General features: G+C 35.5%; 1 protein-coding gene, 1 long non-coding RNA gene and 2 other non-coding genes across 4 annotated transcripts in view; all 4 read right to left on the reverse strand.

The window, feature by feature from the left end:
* The window catches only part of dvl3a (dishevelled segment polarity protein 3a), a 42076-nt gene extending 25486 nt beyond the window's left edge, over positions 1 to 16590 (reverse strand). The window contains exons 1-4 of the mRNA NM_131757.2: positions 16062 to 16590; positions 10086 to 10155; positions 1857 to 1975; positions 1608 to 1729 (exon numbers count right to left, since the gene is read on the reverse strand). Of these exons, the coding sequence (NP_571832.2) occupies positions 1608 to 1729; positions 1857 to 1975; positions 10086 to 10155; positions 16062 to 16222 (472 nt within the window). The 5' untranslated portion in view covers positions 16223 to 16590. The remainder of the gene's footprint in view (positions 1 to 1607; positions 1730 to 1856; positions 1976 to 10085; positions 10156 to 16061) is intronic.
* Positions 16591 to 18937: 2347 nt separating this feature from the next.
* Positions 18938 to 20594, reverse strand: si:ch1073-170o4.1. The gene is made up of 4 exons (XR_659919.4): positions 20509 to 20594; positions 20079 to 20184; positions 19688 to 19738; positions 18938 to 19277 (listed from the first exon to the last, which is right to left on the reverse strand). It is a non-coding gene; the product is annotated as a si:ch1073-170o4.1 (long non-coding RNA).
* Positions 19365 to 19500, reverse strand: LOC137488413 (small nucleolar RNA SNORA13). The gene has a single exon (XR_011007439.1). It is a non-coding gene; the product is annotated as a small nucleolar RNA SNORA13 (small nucleolar RNA).
* On the reverse strand, positions 19809 to 19938 carry LOC137488412 (small nucleolar RNA SNORA13). Its single transcript, XR_011007438.1, has one exon. It is a non-coding gene; the product is annotated as a small nucleolar RNA SNORA13 (small nucleolar RNA).
* Positions 20595 to 21046: the final 452 nt, after the last annotated feature.

The raw sequence follows: 21046 nt of genomic DNA on the forward strand, positions 1-21046 counted from the left end.
TTTTATAGGTTATTATTTTCTGATTTAGTTTCTTGTTCTGGTAAAGCATTTTCTGACAACTTCGCTGCAACTGACTTTGTCTTTCTGTGAAATAAAAAAATAAATAAATGTTTAATATGACTTAAAGCAGGGGTTTCACTTCACTTTTTTCACTTTGGGGGCCTATATACATATATAGTTTTGCATATATTTAAATTTAAATAAAATTATAAGTTTTTTATAAAATACTGATAATAGAAAACAATGGAAGGCACAACAAATGTAATATATATATATATATATATATATATATATATATATATATATATATATATATATACACATACACACACATACATACATACATACATACATATATATATACACATACACACACATACATACATACATACATATATATATATACATATATATATATATATATACATATATATACATATATATATATATATATATATATATATATATATATATATATATATATATATATATATATATATATACACACACACACACACACACACACACACATATATATATATATATATATATATATATATATATATTTTTTTTTTTTTTTTTTTTATTTATTTTTTTTTTTTAAACATACACGGATTCAATGAAAACCACAGGTCAACAAGGAGATTGCTTCTGCTTTAAACTGGTCTGACTGAATATCTACTATTAAATATTTACTATTCAGAAATATACAGACAAATGTAAAGTACAGTGAAACACCCTAAATCTGTTGAAACGCATCGATCTGATGGCGGTTTTAGCTGGATATTTTTGGGAGGTTGCTGACAGAAACAGTGAGCAGCTCCGCCAGACTCATATGCAAGTTTATTTTACATTCTATAGCAGAAACACCACTGAGCCTCGGTAGATTCTCCTGTATATGCGTGTGTCTGTTATAAAACACTCACAAGACCTTAATTTGGACAACTATGCGGATATATTAAATAGGGACTTAAGGCAGTTTGTGAATGAAACGACTTGCGTGTACTAGTTGCAGACACAATCATGAGGCTGTTTTTGAGCCGAGTTTGAAGTAATCAATCAAAGAACAGAAGAAAGTGCATTACTTTGATCCTTTTAATATAGCATATTAATAATAAAATCCAAAAATGATGGTATAATATTGAGAGTTTATTTTAAGCTCTCTCCCACAGGCTGAGAATCACTGACTAAAAGTACATTTTAAGGCATTTAACTGATCATATTAATAACATAAGTGACACTATGTTATTAATATGATCAGTTAAATGCCTCACACTGTGGAAAAAGTTCAGCACCAATGACACGTTATTCACTTGTTAAGTCGTGACGTATGAAATACTGTTTCCGGGTCCAAGAAGCTACTCATAAGAATTGACAAAATATTTGTTTAGGTCTTTTTAGTCCTATCACACCTTAAAGCAAATTTTATAAAAACATCATGGTGTACTCAACTGTAGTCTAACCTACAACGGTTAGTGTGCATGGCTTTCTAACCCGCCATGCCTGAAATCTACCCGCATTATAAATGTTAGTGTCAAGCACTGGATATGACCGTTCTGCTGATGAAAGTTGGTTTGTAGTGGAAAAACAAGAACAATGAGGTATACCAGAGTGCTCATGTGAGTGTTTCCTCCGCGATCTGTCCCTGTCTCTGTCTCTCCTGTGTGACACAACCGAATCGGTCTCCGTCTCATCATCCACACCATGCCGGCTGCCTGCAGCCTTTGGACTGTGTGAGAGAAAATGTTAAATATTAAAAAGAACCAGAATGACTGAAAGTATGGAACATGTTCTGAGTTGAAATGCCAGCGTGTGACAGAGTTTGATCATTTGTGAAACACGGTGAAGAAGCGTACTGGAAGGATGGGGGTCTGGAATCTCCAATGCCTTGGCTTCTCTCGTGAGATGGCGGCCGCTCAGACTGACTCTCTGCTACTGAACATCCATCTGAGTGGGAGCCGTCTGATGACACCAGCTATCAATACATACAAAAAAAAAGCAAACAAATGTCAGTTCACACAAATCTGAAGTGGATATCTCCTTAACTGTCACTAATTCACAATAGACATGGGACGATAACTATTTTTTAAGGTATACAGTGGTTTGGAAAAGTCAAGGTTTTAAAACCGCCAAAGTTTTCTGCAATACCGTTCCTAAGGTATATGTAAGATTTTTTTGTTTTGTTTTTTAGGACAACAGTACCTCCAGCAGAAAAGATATCCAAAGATGTAATTTTAAATTGTACCGAAATCTGTGTTTTTGAAACAAATTAAGACAGCAGAAGGACTGATTCAGTGATTTACTTGAATTATTTAGCATGACATCCCAGCAGGCACACAACATCATATGACGTTAATATTCGGTTAGATGTAGGTCAAGACGACAGATGACCAAAATTCAATGTCTAGCCAGTGTGTAATGACAATATTAGTTTGACGTCCAATAAAGACGTTGATATTTTGTTGAATTTAGGTCATGTTGAAAAATGAGCAAAGTTTCTTGAAAGTCAAGTTTACATACAATAAGATTATAATGCCTCTGAAAAAGCTTAGATGATGATGTCAAGGTTTTGGAAATTTCTGATTGGCTAATTGACAACATTTGAGTTAATTGGAGGCACAACTGTAGAATAGTACTTAAGGAAAACCTTAAACATGCTTACTTGTGTGACAGCATGGGAAAATCAACAAGCCAGAATCAACAAAAAAAGCCAGATTACAATTTGCTAAATTACTCTGGGAAAAAGAACAATTTTTGGAGACATGTCCTGTGGTCTGATGGAACTAAGGCCCTGTTTACACTAGTGCGTTTTAGTTTTAAAACGGCGTTGTAGAATGAAAACGATCCGCGTCCACACTCGCGTTTTACCCAGCGTTTCTGAACTGCTCTCCGTCCACACCAAAACGCTGAAAACGCACATCACGTGACCACAGACACTCTCGGGCAAGCGCTCCAGCATTTCTACCCAGATGAGAGCTCTGCTTGTCGGACTGCTCATCAAGCATCTCCCGCTGGATCTAATCTCACTATATTTGCTAAACGTGATATTTCATTCATGTTGTTGTCTTTATCTAACGACATAGGCCAATTCCCTGACTTTGATCATTGGAATCTATTAAGTTACTTGTTCATGGGTAAAATGTTTTGGTTAAGCGCAAAGATAAGTTAATGATTAATCCAGGTACATTGACTGATCGCTTGCCTTTATTTTCTACAATGTATAAACTTATTGTATGTTATACTTTTATAATTATCGATTATTAAAACTGATATTCAGCAAAAGAGAGGGTGCGTTTCGTATTTTCACTGAAATTGAAAGGAGGCAGTTGTTATAGGCTCCGTTTTGTTATAAATATCCACACAGTGAAGATGACACTCATATATTCAGCACGGCGCCTCAACATTTCTGCTGTCTGTTAAGTTGCTAATGTTAAAAAGAAAATAGGCAGTTCCTTAAATCATGTTTACATTTTATTGTTGAGAAAGTGAAACAACGTAGCCAAGGTGATGTGAATGAAGTTATAAAGTACACTGTTCCCTTTGAAGATTTACCCGTGTCCTCGGTATGTTTTCCATATCAAACTGAGAAGGGGGAGACTGCAGCCTTGATCAAACTTGCGAAGTCTTAACTTACAAGAAGAGGATGCGAGACTGAACTCTGTGTGGGCTACTTAATATTGAGGAAAAGCCCCAATCAGATAGGCGAACGTTTGCAGCCCCGCCTCCGTTTTCAGATGTCTCCGTCTTTCCCCATCCACACTGAGACGGAGCAGCAGCGTTTTAGAATGAAAACGGCCTCTCCAGCGTTTTCAAAAAGCTCTGTTTTCGGCGCTCGAGAACTCCGGCCTAGTGTGGACGGATGGCGTAACCGTAGCAAAACTTATGCTTTTTCAAACTAAAACGCACTAGTGTAAACGGGGCCTAAGAAGCCTAGAAACACCATCCCAACTGTGAAGTATGGGGACGGCAGCATCATGTTGTGGGGCTATTTTGCTGCAGGAAGGACTGGTCTACTTCAGAGCATAGATGGCATCATGAAGAAAGAACATTATGTAAAATACTGAAACAACATCTCAAGACATCAGCCAGGAAATTAAAACTTGGCCACAATTGGGTCTCCCAAACAGACCATGACCCTAAGCATACTGACAAATTAGTTCAAATGTGCTTTAAGGACAACAGAGTGAATGTTTAGGAGTGGCCATCACAAAACCCCGATCTCAATCCTAGAGAGAATTTGTGGGCAGAGTTGAAAAAGCTTGTGCGAGCAAGACAGCCAACACATCGGACTCAGTTACACCAATTCTGTCAGGAGGAACGGGCCCAAATTCCTTCAAACTATTGTGAGAAGGTTGTGGAAGGATACCCAAAACATTTGACCAAAGTTGTACAGTTTAAAAACAAAGCAAAAAAATACCAAGGAAATGTATGTAAACTTTTGACTGTCTAGAAATTAATATAAAAAAAATTCTCTCTCTCAAAAAAAAAACTCATTATTCTGGCATTTAGCAAACGTAAATCATTAGGTAATCCTAACGGAGCAAAAAAAGTAAGCGTTTAGTATGATTTACCATCAGCTATTTTTAAAAAGAAAAAAGGTTATGTTCCTTTTTTTAGAGTGTATGTAAACTTCTGGTTTCAACTGTATATAAAACACGATCGGTAGTTGGCAAACATATTGAGTGGATATGTTTGTAAATCTGACTTTAAAATAATCTGTGCCTCACCAGCAACATACCTCACCGCACGTCACTGTTTAAAGGCTGATTTGTACTTCTGCGTCAAGCGCACGTGTAGGCTACGGCGCAGCCTACGCGTCGACGCACAGCCCTACGCCGTAGCGCAAGCTCTGTGATTGGTCGGCTTGGTAGCGCTGATGAGTCTAGGCGGCGACCGAGAGCCGTGCGAGCGGCGCGAGTCCAATGGAGTGATTGTTTACAAGTGTGGAGTCCCGTGAAGGAACTCCTGAAAATTTTGTTTTGTGTTTACTTCAGAGTGTAAGTTGTTTCACATCCGCCGGTTCCTGCCTCAAAATGAGCGAGTTTGAGCCACTTGTACATTCAGGAAGCGTTCAGAAAAAACAAATTACCAGCTAAGATACTCGACACAGAGGGACACGAACCTCTCACTGCCAACTAGCGTTTCGGAAATGTTAATGCAGACACGCACTGCATGCCCCGTGAGTTACGCCGGTCACTTGGCGCAGATGTATAAACCAGGCTTAAGGCAGCACTCATGTTTCATCACAAAGAGGCAAACAAAACTGACAATTAGCCTACAATCCTTGGACAACCTACACTTATCCATTATCTCTCTCTTTTGGTAGTACCCAATTTAACGTGAGATTGATCTATCCGGGTCGGGTAGTGGGTGAACAAAGGCTGAATATACAGCGGGAGTGGTCGGGTGCAGAATAAAACATGGCGGGAGCGAGACTAAAAATTCCATGCAGATCTCTATAGCCCCTTTCACACAGTGATACCAGTAAATATCCGGAAAATTTACGGAACGACTTTACCGGTATATACAAAAAAGCGCTGTCCACACAGGCGAGGACGTTACGGAATTTTTCCGGCAAAGAGCATTCACACATCCATTCCAAAATACCGGTAAATTCTGACATCATTCACCACAAATGAGCTTTAAACGGCTGCGCTTGTATTTATAAACATTTGACTAAATTACAAACTCTTTTGATGATCAATATAGTAAACAACTTTCGTAGGGTCATATTCGCATGTCAAGATGTTCATAATATGTGCGTGTGCAGGCGCTCACAGGCTGTTTCATGGGCACACGCAAAGCTTGAAGGTAAACAAACAACGGCTTATCATAAGCATCTTATCGATGATTATTTGCACAGTTGGCATTAAGAAGAACATATAAACGTGATCTGACTAACTTCTAGCAGCTAAATGTGTCTGGAAAAATATTCAAAGGCTTTTATTCTCACAAACCGCGCGGACGTAAATGCGTCTGACTGTTGTGATTGGCTAAAGCAGAAGTCTTACGTCAGCACGTTCTAGACGTGCACGCGCTTATTCCGGAAATCTTCCTTCTGCGTTCACACAGCGCAGCATTCCAGCAAATTGCCGGTAATGTTACAACTTCTCTTTCCGGAAAATAGCTAGAACGAATTTACCGGTATTTTCAAAAAGGACCTGTTCACACATACAACCTTTCCGGAAAATTACCGGCAATTTTCGGTAATTCCGGTCTGTATGTGTGAAAGGGGCTTATAAAGCACCTTCAAATTAACAGGAAAATTGTATTTCCTAATATAATTAATGATACATTAATGTTATATTAAAATGACCATATATTTTAAAAAAAGAATAAAATATTACAAACTACTAAAACAATTACGTTTTTATACATTTATTGGGTTTTTACAAAAGACTGTAACCCTGTGCATTATGTAAGCATAATCAACAAAAACAATGGTGGACTACTGGACACAGATGATGCAGAAATGACACATATCACTTGTTTTGCAGACTGAAGTGTCATCAAGGACTTTCGTTTTATTCTAAAACCCTCTTTCCTCTCTGTGAGCCGAACAGATGGCTTGTTATGGCACTTTTTACTGCTTTATAAATACGTACAAGTAACAAATCACAAAGCCCTGCTAATTAGTACCAGAATTAGATAAATATCAAGACTGCTCTTTAAACCACAAAGGGAGAAGAGACACAAAGGGAGAACAGTACAAACAGCAGCAAACTCTTTATATACACAGCCTGAGATCAAAAATCAAAAGATCAAATCCAAATTCAAGCTTGCGACAATAAAAACATGAAAAATCAACGATATCATTTTATTTCACTTTCAAGTAAACAATATGCTTGGATTCATTAGTCTGTGTGAAATCAAAAATTACTATATTTCTTTTTCTAGGGCACACTACTGCACCTTTTGCATCCTCAGAAACCAGAACGAGATTATTTTTGTTATAAACAAACAATATGAATTATGGTAAAAGAGTAAGCTGCTTGGAAAAACTAACTGGTACTGTTCATGATGTCTAAAACATTGGAGAAAAATCCTAAATATTGTTGTGTGGGGATTTAAGGCAATTACGAGTGAAACAAACTACCATAACAAAGGTTTAGAAGGTCATTTTTTCTTGAAGTATCTCTGTATAATGTATTCAGGACCAGAGCAGACACTATGTTTACAGCTTTTTAGACCGTTTTAGATTTGTGCAGTTGTTTTTAAATACCATCATTCCACAAAGTTAGATTAAAATATTAAATTATAAAAGAATTACATCACAAACTACCGAAGATAATGCCTGTTTCTACTTTTCATGGATTGCTATTAAATGTTTAATCAAATTTACATTGTTGCCTCTAATATGAAATCACTGCTTCAGACATTGATGAAGAAAATAAACATTTTGCAAACACTTTACTACTTAAGAAAGAAAGAAAGAAATTAATCAGTATAAAATTGGCTAAATTGCTAATTTTAAAAAATCATAATCGACCATTGAAAATCATGATCGGTGCATCACTACTATGAATTACACAAGTTGCACAATATTGCATTACAATCAGAATCAGAAAAGTAATGATTATTACATATGAATAACTTGAAGCTTTTATATGTACACATAGTTAAGCTGCAGTTATACACTCACAGGTCACTTTATTAGGTACACCTGTCCAACTACTCATTAACCCAAATTTCTAATCAGCCAATCACATGGCAGCAACTCAATGCATTAAGGCAGGGGTTCCCAAACTTTTCAGCACGCGACCCCTAAAATAACAATGCCAGTGACTCGCGACCCCCAATATCCTCTGAGGTGGTTATAAATACAGAAAACTTGCATGCAATGGCGCACACACACACCAATAGACCAAAGTCTATTCTTCGTTTATTTTTTTTTTTGTATGTGAGTGCTGTAAATGGGCCAGAAAGTTTAACCTGGTGTTATAAAATCAATCTGCTGCATCTGACGCTATTGTCTTTAATATAATGTAATTACCCCAGGGGTCGCAATCCAATAGAACTAGTAAATAAGCTACTATAGTAACTAAAAACGACTGTTTTTTTCTCTTCAGTTGGTTATGGATAAAATATGGTAATTCTTATGGCCTAATAATAATAATAATAAGTAGATTTTTGGAAATCACCAGGCGACCCCCCTTCATTGTTCCGCGACCCCTCAAGGGGTCCCGACCCCCACTTTGAGAACCACTGCATTAAGGCACATAGATATGGTCAAGACAATCTGTTGCAGTTCAAACCGAGCATTAAAATGGGGAAGAAAGGTGATTTAAGAGACTTTGAACACGGCATGGTTGTTGGTGATAGACGGGCTGGTCTGAGTATTACAAAAACAGCTGATCTACTGGGATTTTTACACACAACCCTCTCTAGAATTTTCAAATAAGGGTCTGAAAAAGAGAAAATATCCAGTGAGCGGCAGTTCTGTGGACGATATAAAATACCTTGTTGATTCCAGAGGTCAAAAAAGAATGGCCAGACTGGTTGGATCTGATAGAAAGGCAACAGTAACCTAAATTACCACTCGTTACAACAGAGGTATGCAAAAGATCATCTCTGAATGCACAACACGTCAAACCTTGAGGCAGATGGGCTACAGCAGCAGAGGACCACACCGGGTGCCACTCCTGTCAGCTGAGAACAAGAAACTGAGGCTACAATTCGCACAGGCTCACCAAAATTGGACAATAGAAAACTGAAAAAACATTGCCTGGTCTGATGAGTCTGGATTTCTGTTGTGAGATTCAGATGGTAGGGTCAGAAACATGAAACATAAAAGCATGGATTCATCCTGCCTTGTATGAACGGTTTAGGCTAGTCGGCATGGTGTAATGGTGTGGGGGATATTTTCTTGGCACACTTTGGGCCCATTAGTAACAATTAGGCATCGAGCCAATGCCACAGCCTACCTGATTATTGCTGCTGACCCTGTCCATCACTTTATGAACACAGTGTACACATCTTCTGATGGCTACTTCCAGCAGGATAACCCATCATGTCATAATGCACTAATAATCTCAGAGTGGTTTCTTGAACATGACAATGAGTTCACTGTACTCAAATGGCCTCCACAGTCTCCAGCTCTCAATCCAATAGAGCACCTTTGGGATGTGGGGGAACGGGAGATTCGCATCATGGATGTGCAGTCGACAAATCTGCAGCAACTGCGTGATGCTATAATGTCAATATGGACCAAAATCTCTAAGGAATATTTCCAGTACCTTGTTAAATCTATGCCACGAAGAATTAAGGTAGTTCTGAAGGCAAAAGGGGGTCCAACCCTAGTACTAGTAAGGTGTACCTAATAAAGTGGCCGGTGAGTGTATAGCATGTAGGTGATGTCGGTGTGTAGATATTCAATAAAGTGTAATTGTGTAATCAAACAGAGCTCTCGAATTTCATCTCAAATATCCTAATTTGAACAAATAGATGATCAAATGCCTCAAGAGATTAGGAACGAGTATTTAAAAAATAAAATGTGGGTGAACTAATCCTTTAACCAGAATGATTTCATTCCAACAAAAACAAAAATGTCCATGTAAGCATACCACCGGTCACAGAGTTCTGTTCATGTTTTGGTTTAGTTTTTTTTGCCCCAAAAATGGTCCAAATCACTACCTATCCACTGAAAGTCATCAATAATTTTGTGTTTTACACTCTTTTGCTGAGCGGAGAGAGGAAATCCCATGATTACTCAACCCAAAACTACTCCGTTTACCTAGTAACATACAAATGTCAGTGCTTTGTTATGTGTACATGCTGTCAATCAGAATGAAAAAGATGTTCATTGTGGCTTCATGCCATTTAAATATAAATGAGCCGCTCTTAAAATAAAACGTAAGCTGCATACTGAAGTCTTTGATTAGCTGGATCAGACTGAAGCAAACCTTAAGCAGGAATGACTGGCAGGCTCTTTGAAACAAAAATACAAATAAAGCAGTGCCAGCACTCAAGAGAACCGGGAATGGGCTGAATTAAAAGGTTGATCCATTATGCAAGGAGCACCAGGGAATTGAGATGCAGGACTGGACGGGATATGCGCGTGTGTGTGTGTGTGTTTCTGTTCTCACCCAACAAATCACACGGCCATTGTAACAGGGAAGCTTTGCATTGTCGTCTGTGATTTCTTCCTTGACCACCCTGCCGAAAAAAACAAGACACAGAAAATAAATGAATTAATAAATCAGAACAGATGAGTCTCATTTTCTTACAACAGTCTGACAAAAAGAGCAAGTTCAGCTTTAGAGATCCCAGGAGTGTCTGGGAATAAATTAGAATACATAAATAAGACAATGCCGGTAGATGAAAGGAGGGACGGGTTACAACTGAAATGCATAAATCAGACAAGCGTGCACACGCATGTGCTCACACACAAAACACAAAGAGCTGAAACTCCACAAGACTACACTACATCTATCCAAAGTCATTTCAGCTGTACAGTAATATTTATTCCTCCAATTAGCAGTCCTGTATGAAAAGATCTGTTGTTCACATGCAAAAACATGGCAAGCTACAAATCTTTAACATTTCAATTCTTTGTAGGGCATATAAATTGGTTTCAAGCCAGGTTTCCCACTCTTTGTAGTCATTAAACTTCTTTACTTTTTTCTTTTTAGATGTTTACAGCATAGAATATTTCTACTTATATTGTTGATTTTGATGATTTCCAATGTTACTTAAAGTAGTAATGCCTAAACTTAAAAGATTTAAACAATTACACTTTCATCGCACTTGTGCAAAACATTGGGCCATCATCTAGAACAGAACTAATCAATCTCTAAAGTTGCAACCTTAAGCCCACCATATCATTTTATGTGGCCCACGAGAACAGGATTCACACAAATGCATGATGAATTTGCTTAGAATACAAAGAATTCACTTCAATTTACTCATGGGACGATAACCGTTTTCAAAATATACCATGGTTTGGAATAGTCAAGGTCTTAAAACCAAAATTTTCTGCTATACTGTTCCTAAGGTATGTGTACGTTTTTTAATTTACGTTTTTTATTTTACTTTTTTTGGACAACCGTGTCTCCAGCAGCAAAGAAAACGGTTTGACAGTTTTAAATTGTAAAGAAACATGTGTTTCTGAAACTAACGAAGATAGAAGTCAATGATTCATTTGAATTATTTAGCCTGACATGTTTACGGTTCAAAAATATTTTAAATGTTTCTCAAAATAAAATATATTGTGTTCAAAGGGGAAAAACGCTTTAGTTTTTTACATTTCAAAAGAATATTTTTTAGAGCAGTAATCATAATACTGTGAAACCATATTATTTCTATCCAAGGTGATCATACCTAGGGCTGTGCGATTAATCGAAATCAAATTACGATTTTAAACATTGCAATTAGCTAATCCTACGAGGCTGCGATATGAAATGTGCGTTATTTAATTTCCACCAATTAACCATTTGTTGTTTCTAAGTTTCTTTAAAATGTAACAAAGCCAATGACTTGTGTGTGATGATATTTGTCTGTTTTATTTACCTTGATGGAGTAATGTGTGTTTCTTACACTTAAAAAATATGTTTGCCATTTGTTCAAACCACTTATCTGAAATGAGCTGAAACAACACGTCTTAATTTTTTTATGGGCAACTTAACCGTTTTAAGTTCAATCCATTTACATTTGTAAAAACAATTACTTTATTGGTTTGTGTTTAGACAACATGGAAGAATTGTGTAAAACCCTGCATTTTCTACAGTGTATACTCAAAAAAAAAGTTCAACATACTTATTAAAAATGAGCTGAATCAACTTAATTGTAATAAGCTAGCTTGATACTTTCATGTTGTCCAACACAAATCAATTGTATGGAACCCAACATTTATTACAGTGTAGCCCAAATAAATTACATAAACAAATTAAATAAAATTTGAATGGGTGACGTCAAGCGATATCGAACTGAATTGTGGATCCCTTGGCACCACTGTTGGGAATTTCTCAACTTTTCAAGCGCAAACGAAGTGTCAGTCCATCAAATAGATTTATGCAAATACCCCAAGCTAAGACAGTAGCCGATTATGGACTAATTTTACTGGCTGCACTGCTATGACGATCTTGTCAGGTCTAATTACAGACACAACATTCGTCAAGCGCTGACGCTAAAGCCTCATGTTAATCGGTCATAATGCTGTTTTATTTTTATTTTGTATTGCAATATTATTGATACACATTACGTGCATATACGATTTTTGCTTGGTTTTTATAAATCTGTAAAGGAAAGTGCTCATCTGTCCAACAACTTGTTGCTAGTCATCTTACATGACTTTGTTTTGCAACAAATACATTACAAATGGTTCTGTTAACACAAAAATTCTATTTCAAATAAATGATGATCTTTTAAACTTTATATTCAAAGAATCTAGGGGATGGGGTATATTCGTAATATGATACAGTTCACAAAAATATTTAAATGACTTATGAAAACAAAAACTAAGCTAAAAACTAAAAGTAAAAGTGTGAAAAATTCAGCTTTGCATAACAGGAATACATAAAAATGACATTTTTAAATATAATTAATCTCAAAATAATATTACTGTTTTTTAATACCTGACCAATTTAATGCAATCTCGGGTAGCAAAAGATAATAACAAAAATAGATAACTAAATAATTTGACAATTATGGAATAGATAAAGTTAGAGCACAAGCAATATGAAGTTGAACTTCACAAAGGAAAACAAACGAGGGAACTAATCAAAATGATTTTCATTTGCGCAGAGACACTTAACACTTTAAATCCAGAATATCTCAAAATTCTTTACTACCTATTTGTAACGGACTTTCGTTCATTTGCTAACAGTCTAATCCGATAAATGCCTTTAAAAATAGATAAAAGACCTCTTTGTTGCATTGACAGACGTGTTATACATCAATTGAGGCTAATTCAATTGAGCTATTCGTTTCCATTTGGCAGAAATCGGAGCCTGTCCTTCAGCGACGAACATCTTTAAGCTTTTAATGAACTTTTTTTTTTCAAGGGGAGTTAAAGGGAGGGGAACGGGACGATCAAACTACGACATATTTCACTGGAGAAGGTTGTAAAGCTGCCAGTGCTGAAGCGATCAGGGCATTCCACACTGACTGCCTGCAGTTGTTCCAAGTCAACATTCTTTCGCCTAGTGAAACAGACAGACAGGACAAGAACAGTAGCCTGCACTCCAAATGTGACTTATTCACAAGCTAGGGCTTGGTTTAAAGACACAGGCAATGTTCTAGCATCGTTCAGCATAAAAAGTACACTTGTGTAAAAAAATAAAAGCATCCTTATTTTGACCAGAACTTATAAAACAATATATATAAAAGAATAAGTAAACATACTACGAAAGCTAGTGGCAAAGCATACCGATTTATAATGACAATTAACTAGATTTTGAGAACTGCACTGTGATCCTTAAAGGGATAGTTCACCCAATATTGAAAATGTACTATTTACTCTACCCTTGAGTGGTAACATAAAAATATATATATTTTCAAGAAAGCCAAAAACTTATAATCACAGACTTGAATAGTAGTAAAAACAAATATTATTGAAGTCAATGGTAAACAGTTCCCAGCAGTTTCAGAAACGTGTTCTTTGAGTTTAAAACCTTGTTTAAAAAGAAAGAAACTTGTAAAGCTTTGGAAAAAGTAAAGAATGAGTAAATGATGACAAAATTGACATTTTTGTTAACTATCCCTTTAAATAAAGTTCCAGAACACAACTCAAAACAATTCCTAATTAAATGTGACTAACAAGATTTGTTCATGAGCAATGCCATGCAAATGTCAACCTTGCAATGATGAAATTAAGTTTTCACCAAAATAGCGAAACCGTATCAGCGTTTTTTTGTGTAAGCAAGTATTTTACAGTGCTTTAAAATACTCAAAAATGTCTCTGTTAATGTTTTCAAACAATTATATTTGATTGACCAAAATCACACAAGTGCCGATTTCACATGTCACATCCATAACGGAGAGATATCACATCCATGATAAAGCTTTTTCTTCATAAATGCAAAACTTGCCAAATAAAAAAACAATAAATAATTTTTGTTCTATAATTAGTCAACTCTTATCCTTCTGATTAGCATAGTTTCTTTTGGGTTGTACGGTTTAATTCACAGAATTTCTACAAAGTATGTTGTATATTGTAAACTCGCAGACATTAATGTCTTTGACATCTTTCTTAGTGTTAAGAATTGTCCCATAATAACGTCAAAATACAAGGTAAATGTCCAAAAATTCACTGAAATGTTTTATATTTTAATTTACATATTTGAACCAATTTTTTAATAATTATCGTCACTTTTGAAAGTCTGTAGATCACATTGAATTTTAGAATGCTCTATTTCCTTGTTTTCTACGGCCGGGTAATCCTGGGGGCTGTTCCATAAACCAGAAAAAGCCAGGCTTATTTTGGAAAGTCAGGTTTATAAATGGCGGAATCTGTTTCATAAATCAAATTTAGATGGTTTAAACTCAGTTACTCTGGCAACTAATGCCTATCAACAGAAACATAAAAATAAATAAAATTTTAGTTGAAATGTTGTAGTTTGTATTAGAATTGTTTGCAATAACTTGTTTTAATTTAAATGTATTATTGTTCTATTCTACAAGATGTTTGGTGTGTATGTATGTATACATATATATATACATATATATATATATATATATATATATATATATATATATATATATATATATATATACACATATATATATATATATACATACATACATATATATACATATATATATATATATATATATACACATACATATATATATATATATATATACATACATATATATACATACATATATACATACATATATATACATACATATATACATACATATATATACATACATATACATATATATATATATATATATATATATATATATATATATATATATATATATATATATATATACATATACATACATACTATCAAGTGACTATAAAGTTTTAATCATTATTAAGAGGTTAAGTTAATAAAAAGGGCATCAAATTACGATATGCGAATGTTAACATTACTTTGATTCACCTGAGAAGTAACCTGCCCCAGACCAGGTTAGTTTCCCAGCATTTGCCATAATAATTGAGTTTGAACTATCGTAAATTTGATTTATGAAAGAGAATCCGCCATTAATAAACCTGACTTACCAAAATAAGCCTGGCTTTTTATCTAAGCTTGGTTTATGGAACAGCCCCCAGGTCTCAGATTCATTATGTGTACAACGTCTACTTTTAGTCTTTTTAAGCCTACGAGGTCAAAGAGTTCACGTTGAAATTTGCGTTATGGCTACTGACCAAGAAAGAGCCCGTCATAAATAAAATGTAACTAGAATGTTAAAAAAAATCTTTCGGGTGCTCGGTTTTAGGGATCAATGTTAGTCGTTGAACAGCGCATGCGCTCGGCAGACTCAGATTATTCTGCAAGTTAGTTCTGGGATGTGCTTTTGATTTAGGGTGGAAAATTCCTTAGTGTGTTAAGGTTTGTTAAGCTAGATAGTTTCGGCAATACTCGCTCTTCAATATTCTGACACAGGATAAAAAAAGAAAATACTTTAGGAACCGGGTCTATGCATAATAAGTGTAAAGAAACCCCAAAAGGACTAGTGTTTTTTTGTGTAGTCATGGTAATTTAGACTGACGCGGGAGAACATTTAAGGAATGATATCGAACAACACCCTGTTAATACTTTGACTGTGATCCCAAACCACTCACTTAACTTAATAACTACACCCCAAGATCAGGCCAAACGCCGTATTTGAGAGTAATCCAGTCTTAAAATGGATGCCGTCTTCAATTGAACAGGACCAAACATTCACCCCTGCTGAACTCCACACACACACACACGCACGCACACACACACCTCACATTTGACTTCGTCCCCACACTCGCACAAACAATGAAAGATATATATCAGGCTCTGGAAGATCATGGCAGTCGATATGAGATCCAAACAAGGGAAGAAAACGTGCGGAGAGCTGGAGTTAAAGGAGAGAATTCATGCAGAAGTGCTAAGAAAACGAATGTACGGTGAGCTCACCCAAAGTCATCGTCCATTGATTTAAAGAAAAACTTGTAATTTGGTTTCTTGAGAGCATTTTTCAGGTCCAAAAGGGTGACCCTTTCGGCAGGGATGGGCAGTTTGACCAGGTATGGAGTTTCCTGGTCGTCGAGATGGTAGATAACTTTAGTCTCCCCCATTGCAGACCGCTGGGGAGAAGTGGACGGCGGTCATCCAGTGCAGGGGCTCCCCTGATGCCCCTCCAGAACGGGCTTTTGCTCGCTTTCACCCGCCAGTGGACTTTTTTGTTAATCCCGTTCGTTGTTTCTTTCTTTCCTTCCTTCCTTGCCTTGCTCCGGAGTTCCCAGGAATCTTCTGTTTCAGCGCAAATATTCCATGAGCTGGCGGGCTTGAAAGGTGATTATTAATCCGTACTCCTATTTCACGTTACCTCGCTTGTTGAGATCGGAGAATAACACGTAATATGTGTGGTAGAAAAGATAATTTTGGTCCGGAATGTCGTGGCTACTCGGAGAGCTTCCCTGTGCTCTCCTTCCAGAGGGTTTTGTATTGCTTTCATTGACGCCGACTGCCCGGGGAAACGTGCTCCCCCTAGCGGTGAGGGGTGCTAGGTGTGGAAAAAAAAGAGTTATGTGGGGTCATTGTGCTGCTAAACGGATCCCACTAGAAGAGCGGGCAAAACTGGGAAAGCTTAGTTATTCTCAAGGCAAGAAAAAATGGTTTATCTTTCTGGATGGCTATCAACCGTAATCACATGTCATATAAATAAATAGTGCCATAAATAAATAAAATTAAATCTGGCACAGCAACTGTATTAGTTTAGGTCATGCTAGGATGTACCTGATTCATTCCAAGAAAAAAATAAGAACATATATCTGGTTTAATGTTTAGGGAGAAAAATAATAAATTTCTTAAAGAGAGAGAGAGTAATAAAATGTTTACTGGAAAGACATTGTTTCACATAGCCATAAAATATATTTTTATGAAATTTGAATAATGTCTTGCATTTGAAACATTTTGTATTGTTGTCATTGATGTTTAATTTTATTCACTTTTATAATATAAATGTAAACTATCATGTAACTATCAACAGAAGACATCCATTAGTAATGTCTTTGAGTTCAACAATAGTGTATATTGCAATTATTTTCATGATTATTTAGTACAAGACTTATTTAATGACTGTTTAACGATCACAATGCAGCCCTAAAAATATTTATAGCAAGAAATTTATATCAGTTTAAATAAAACATATTTTAGTACTTAAATTGTATTATGTACAGGCGAATTTGAGATTGTTTCATTTTACTTTAAAACAGTATACAGTTTAAGTCAAAATTATTAGCCTACCTTTGATTTTTTTCTTTTTTAAATATTTCCCAAATGATGTTTAACAGAGCAAGGAAATTTTCACAGCATGTCTGATAATATGTTTTCTTCTGGAGAAAGTCTTGTTTGTTTTATTTCGGCCAAAATAAAATCAGTTATTATTTTTTTAAAAGCCATTTTAAGGACAAAATTATCAGCCCTTTTGAGCTTAATTTGTTTTCAATAGATTACAGAAACGCATTACCCTATCCTGCCTAGTTAACCTAATTAACCTAGTTAAGCCTTTAAATGTCACTTTAAGCTGTATAGAAGTGTCTTGAAAAAATCTCTAGTCAAATATTTACTCTCATCAAGGCAAAGATGAAATAAATCAGTTATTAGAAATGAGTTATTAAAACTATTATAATAAATGTTTTGTAAAAATTCTGTCCGTTAAACAGAAATTGGGGAAAAAAAATAAATAGGGGGGCTAAAAATTCTGACTTCAACTGTATATGAATATACTACACACTGTGTTCAACTATTTCACTCATATTTTTATTTCTTTGAAAATGTTATTTCAAACATGAGGAAACACTTACATTTATTCTGCTTTCTATAAACACTTTTTGTTTATAAACCTATAAAATCTACCAAATCGGTCAATAGAATTATTTCGTAATAAATCAAAATGTGTTCATACTCCACATAATTATTATGGTTTGCAAGCAGGTTTGTATTGCACTCAAAAACACCTTTAAGCTACTTTATTAAAATAAGCTTAAAACAAAATTCTTGTTTTTTTGTGACAACATAGTTCTATTGTGTTCAATCCACTTACATTTTTTTTCCTTCTTGTTGTCCCAACACAAATTGATTGTGTGGAACCCTTGTCTTTTTTTTTCCCCAGTGTACAGCTGTTACTGTGTACTCAACAAATAACATGACCTCAATGGGAATGCTTTAGGTTTTATATGAGGTGCTGTCACATGAAGTGTTTTAATTCCAGAATCACCTCTAATTTAACAATAAAAAAGCATTGCAAATATTATGCTTTACTACTATTCATCAGGTCTTTAAACTCTTTAGCAATGTTATCTGTATATCAATGTAAATCTTAAATCTTAGTTTGAATGTTATAATTCTAGTTCGGACCCTGCCATCCCATAATCTTAGACACTGCATATAGTTAGTTCAACCCACTATGAGATCATCTGAAAATAAAACTTGTAAATATATTACAAAAGGCAATTAACTATTTACTCGTTTATAAGCAAGATGATCTATGCATCAACACAACTCCAAATGCCAATTATTGTGGCATCTAATGACAATACAATTGTTTTCCAAGCATTAATGAACTGACCCTTTTTATATAAATTTATAACTGTACATTAAGACATTATTATGACTTATTGTCCTGTAGCGCATGAGGAATTAACAAAAACAACAGTCTAGCTTGTGGAAATTGCTGTGCGAGAAAAGGAAAATAAGAAATAGTTTTACTACAACTTTCTTTTCATGCCATGAACCACAAAATATTCAACTGCTTTTTAATAGGCCATAAAACAACCACATACAAAACACAATGTTAAACAGAAGGTTTTATTTATTAATGTTGCACATATACAGAAACAACATCTGGGCTGAGGTAGAAAAAAAGACACTAAAACACAACATAAACATACACACTTAATATACTTTGTAAAACATTATATAAATAATTCCATAATAACAAAAACAGTCAATCCTTGCTGAATTCAGTTTTACCCCACAAATCTTTACAAAACAAATAACTGCAAATTGGAAAAGTGAATAATATCAATTGATTTTGATTCCAGGTTAGCAGAACTCACCTCACACAACACAAGTCCTTTAATGAGGATTCATTTACCTCAAATAGGAAGAACTCGATCCTTTGTGAATCTTGAATGGAATGAAATGAGATCAGCATTAATTTTTTTTATTTATTAATGCAGAAACTTGTATACTTCATCAATGTATGAAAATGTAAAGTGTCCATTACATGAAGCCTCTGAAAGGCAAGGATGGAGATACCTTTCAGTGGCCATGTCATGTATTAATGTATGCCCTATTTGACACCACATTCATCTGACAAGCAATGATGAACAGGCAACACTAAAAGGCATGATAAAATGAACATTTATATGAAATATTAGTTTTCTTGACATTTAAAAACGTTCAAACTCTTCTGCGTTTTTAACAAGTTCCTATTTAATCCCCCCACAACATTAGCCATGTAAAAAGAATGGCCAAACACACATTTTCTGAATTACTTTCCACAAAAAGATTAAGTTATTTTAATAGCTGCATACCAAGTTTCATGTATCCTGTCCATGTTAACGTAGCCTTTTACTGGATTTCACCTGAAATGATACAATATAATCGTCAAAGGTTGCACACATTTAGAACAAAGTTATTGTAACTAATTCTAAATGTTGTTCTTGTTACAGCACAAGCAAGAGAACGAGTGGCCGGTCCTCTCTTTGGCTATTTCAAGGTTTAATGTGTGCCTTAGTTGACACCACATTCATCTAATAGGAAATGAATGGGCAACACAAAGGCAGGAGTGTCTCAGCACTTAAAACCGCATGGCAAGCTTAGCATAAACCGAACGTTCATACAGTTTATACTGAATCTGCCATACGATACACATTTTGCTTGTCCAACGTATCATCAAAAGTTGTAATCTTTGAAAATACCCACATGGATCAATCTAACATGACTTATATGCATTTTCTCCTGGGCCTCATGGTTTGTCAGCATGTGACATGATTGCGCGTGCAATTTCCTGCTAGTTTTCGTTATAATCCTAAAAAAAAAAAAACACAAACATTTGCATTAATAAACAATTGAGCGGGCACAAACAAATTCAAATAAAAAACATATTATACATTTTTAATTGGATGGTCACAGTTGCTGGAGTTTCACAGATAAAGCATTTTCAAGTGTGTCAATTTACAGATTTAACCTTAGCTGAATTATTAGCTAAATCAGCATTACATTATTAGAAGAACTGTGTGAGTCAACAGACTAGTCCACAAACAGAAATTCCGCTAACATTATTAGAAATTCATACCAAAAAATAAATTTTATCATTAAACATACTCACGGCAAATTAATATGTATTACTAACCTACGTATTATACAAGGGAACGTCAAGAAGGGCACGGCGAGACTGGTTTGCACTTGATCGTCTCTCCACGTGGACACAACCACAAAGTGAAGTTTATTCATAAACTAATTTCGAGAGGAGCACGTGATTATGATTGAACACGGCTGGTCCTGCATTAGCATGCTTGATCCACCAATCAGGCCATTCCTAACCACTATAAAGAGCCAGGGTTTTCTCACTACAGTCATCTTTGATTTGAAGAATACACTGCTCTGCATCTACTGCTAACTTACTGCTACTGCTACTGCTACTGCTACTGCTACTGCTACTGCTACTGCTACTGCTACTGCTACTGCTACTGCTACTGCTACTGCTACATCAACTTCTCCAGCTACATCAACTTCTCCAGCTACATCAACTTCTCCAGCTACATCAACTTCTCCAACAACAACAACAACAACTTCTCCAGCTACAACAACTTCTCCAAATACAACAACTTCTCCAACATCAACTTCTCCAGCTACATCAACTTCTCCAACAACAACAACTTCTCCAGCTA

This window comes from Danio rerio, chromosome 2 (genome assembly GCF_049306965.1).
Source record: "Danio rerio strain Tuebingen ecotype United States chromosome 2, GRCz12tu, whole genome shotgun sequence".
NCBI classification, from domain to species: Eukaryota; Metazoa; Chordata; class Actinopteri; order Cypriniformes; family Danionidae; genus Danio; species Danio rerio.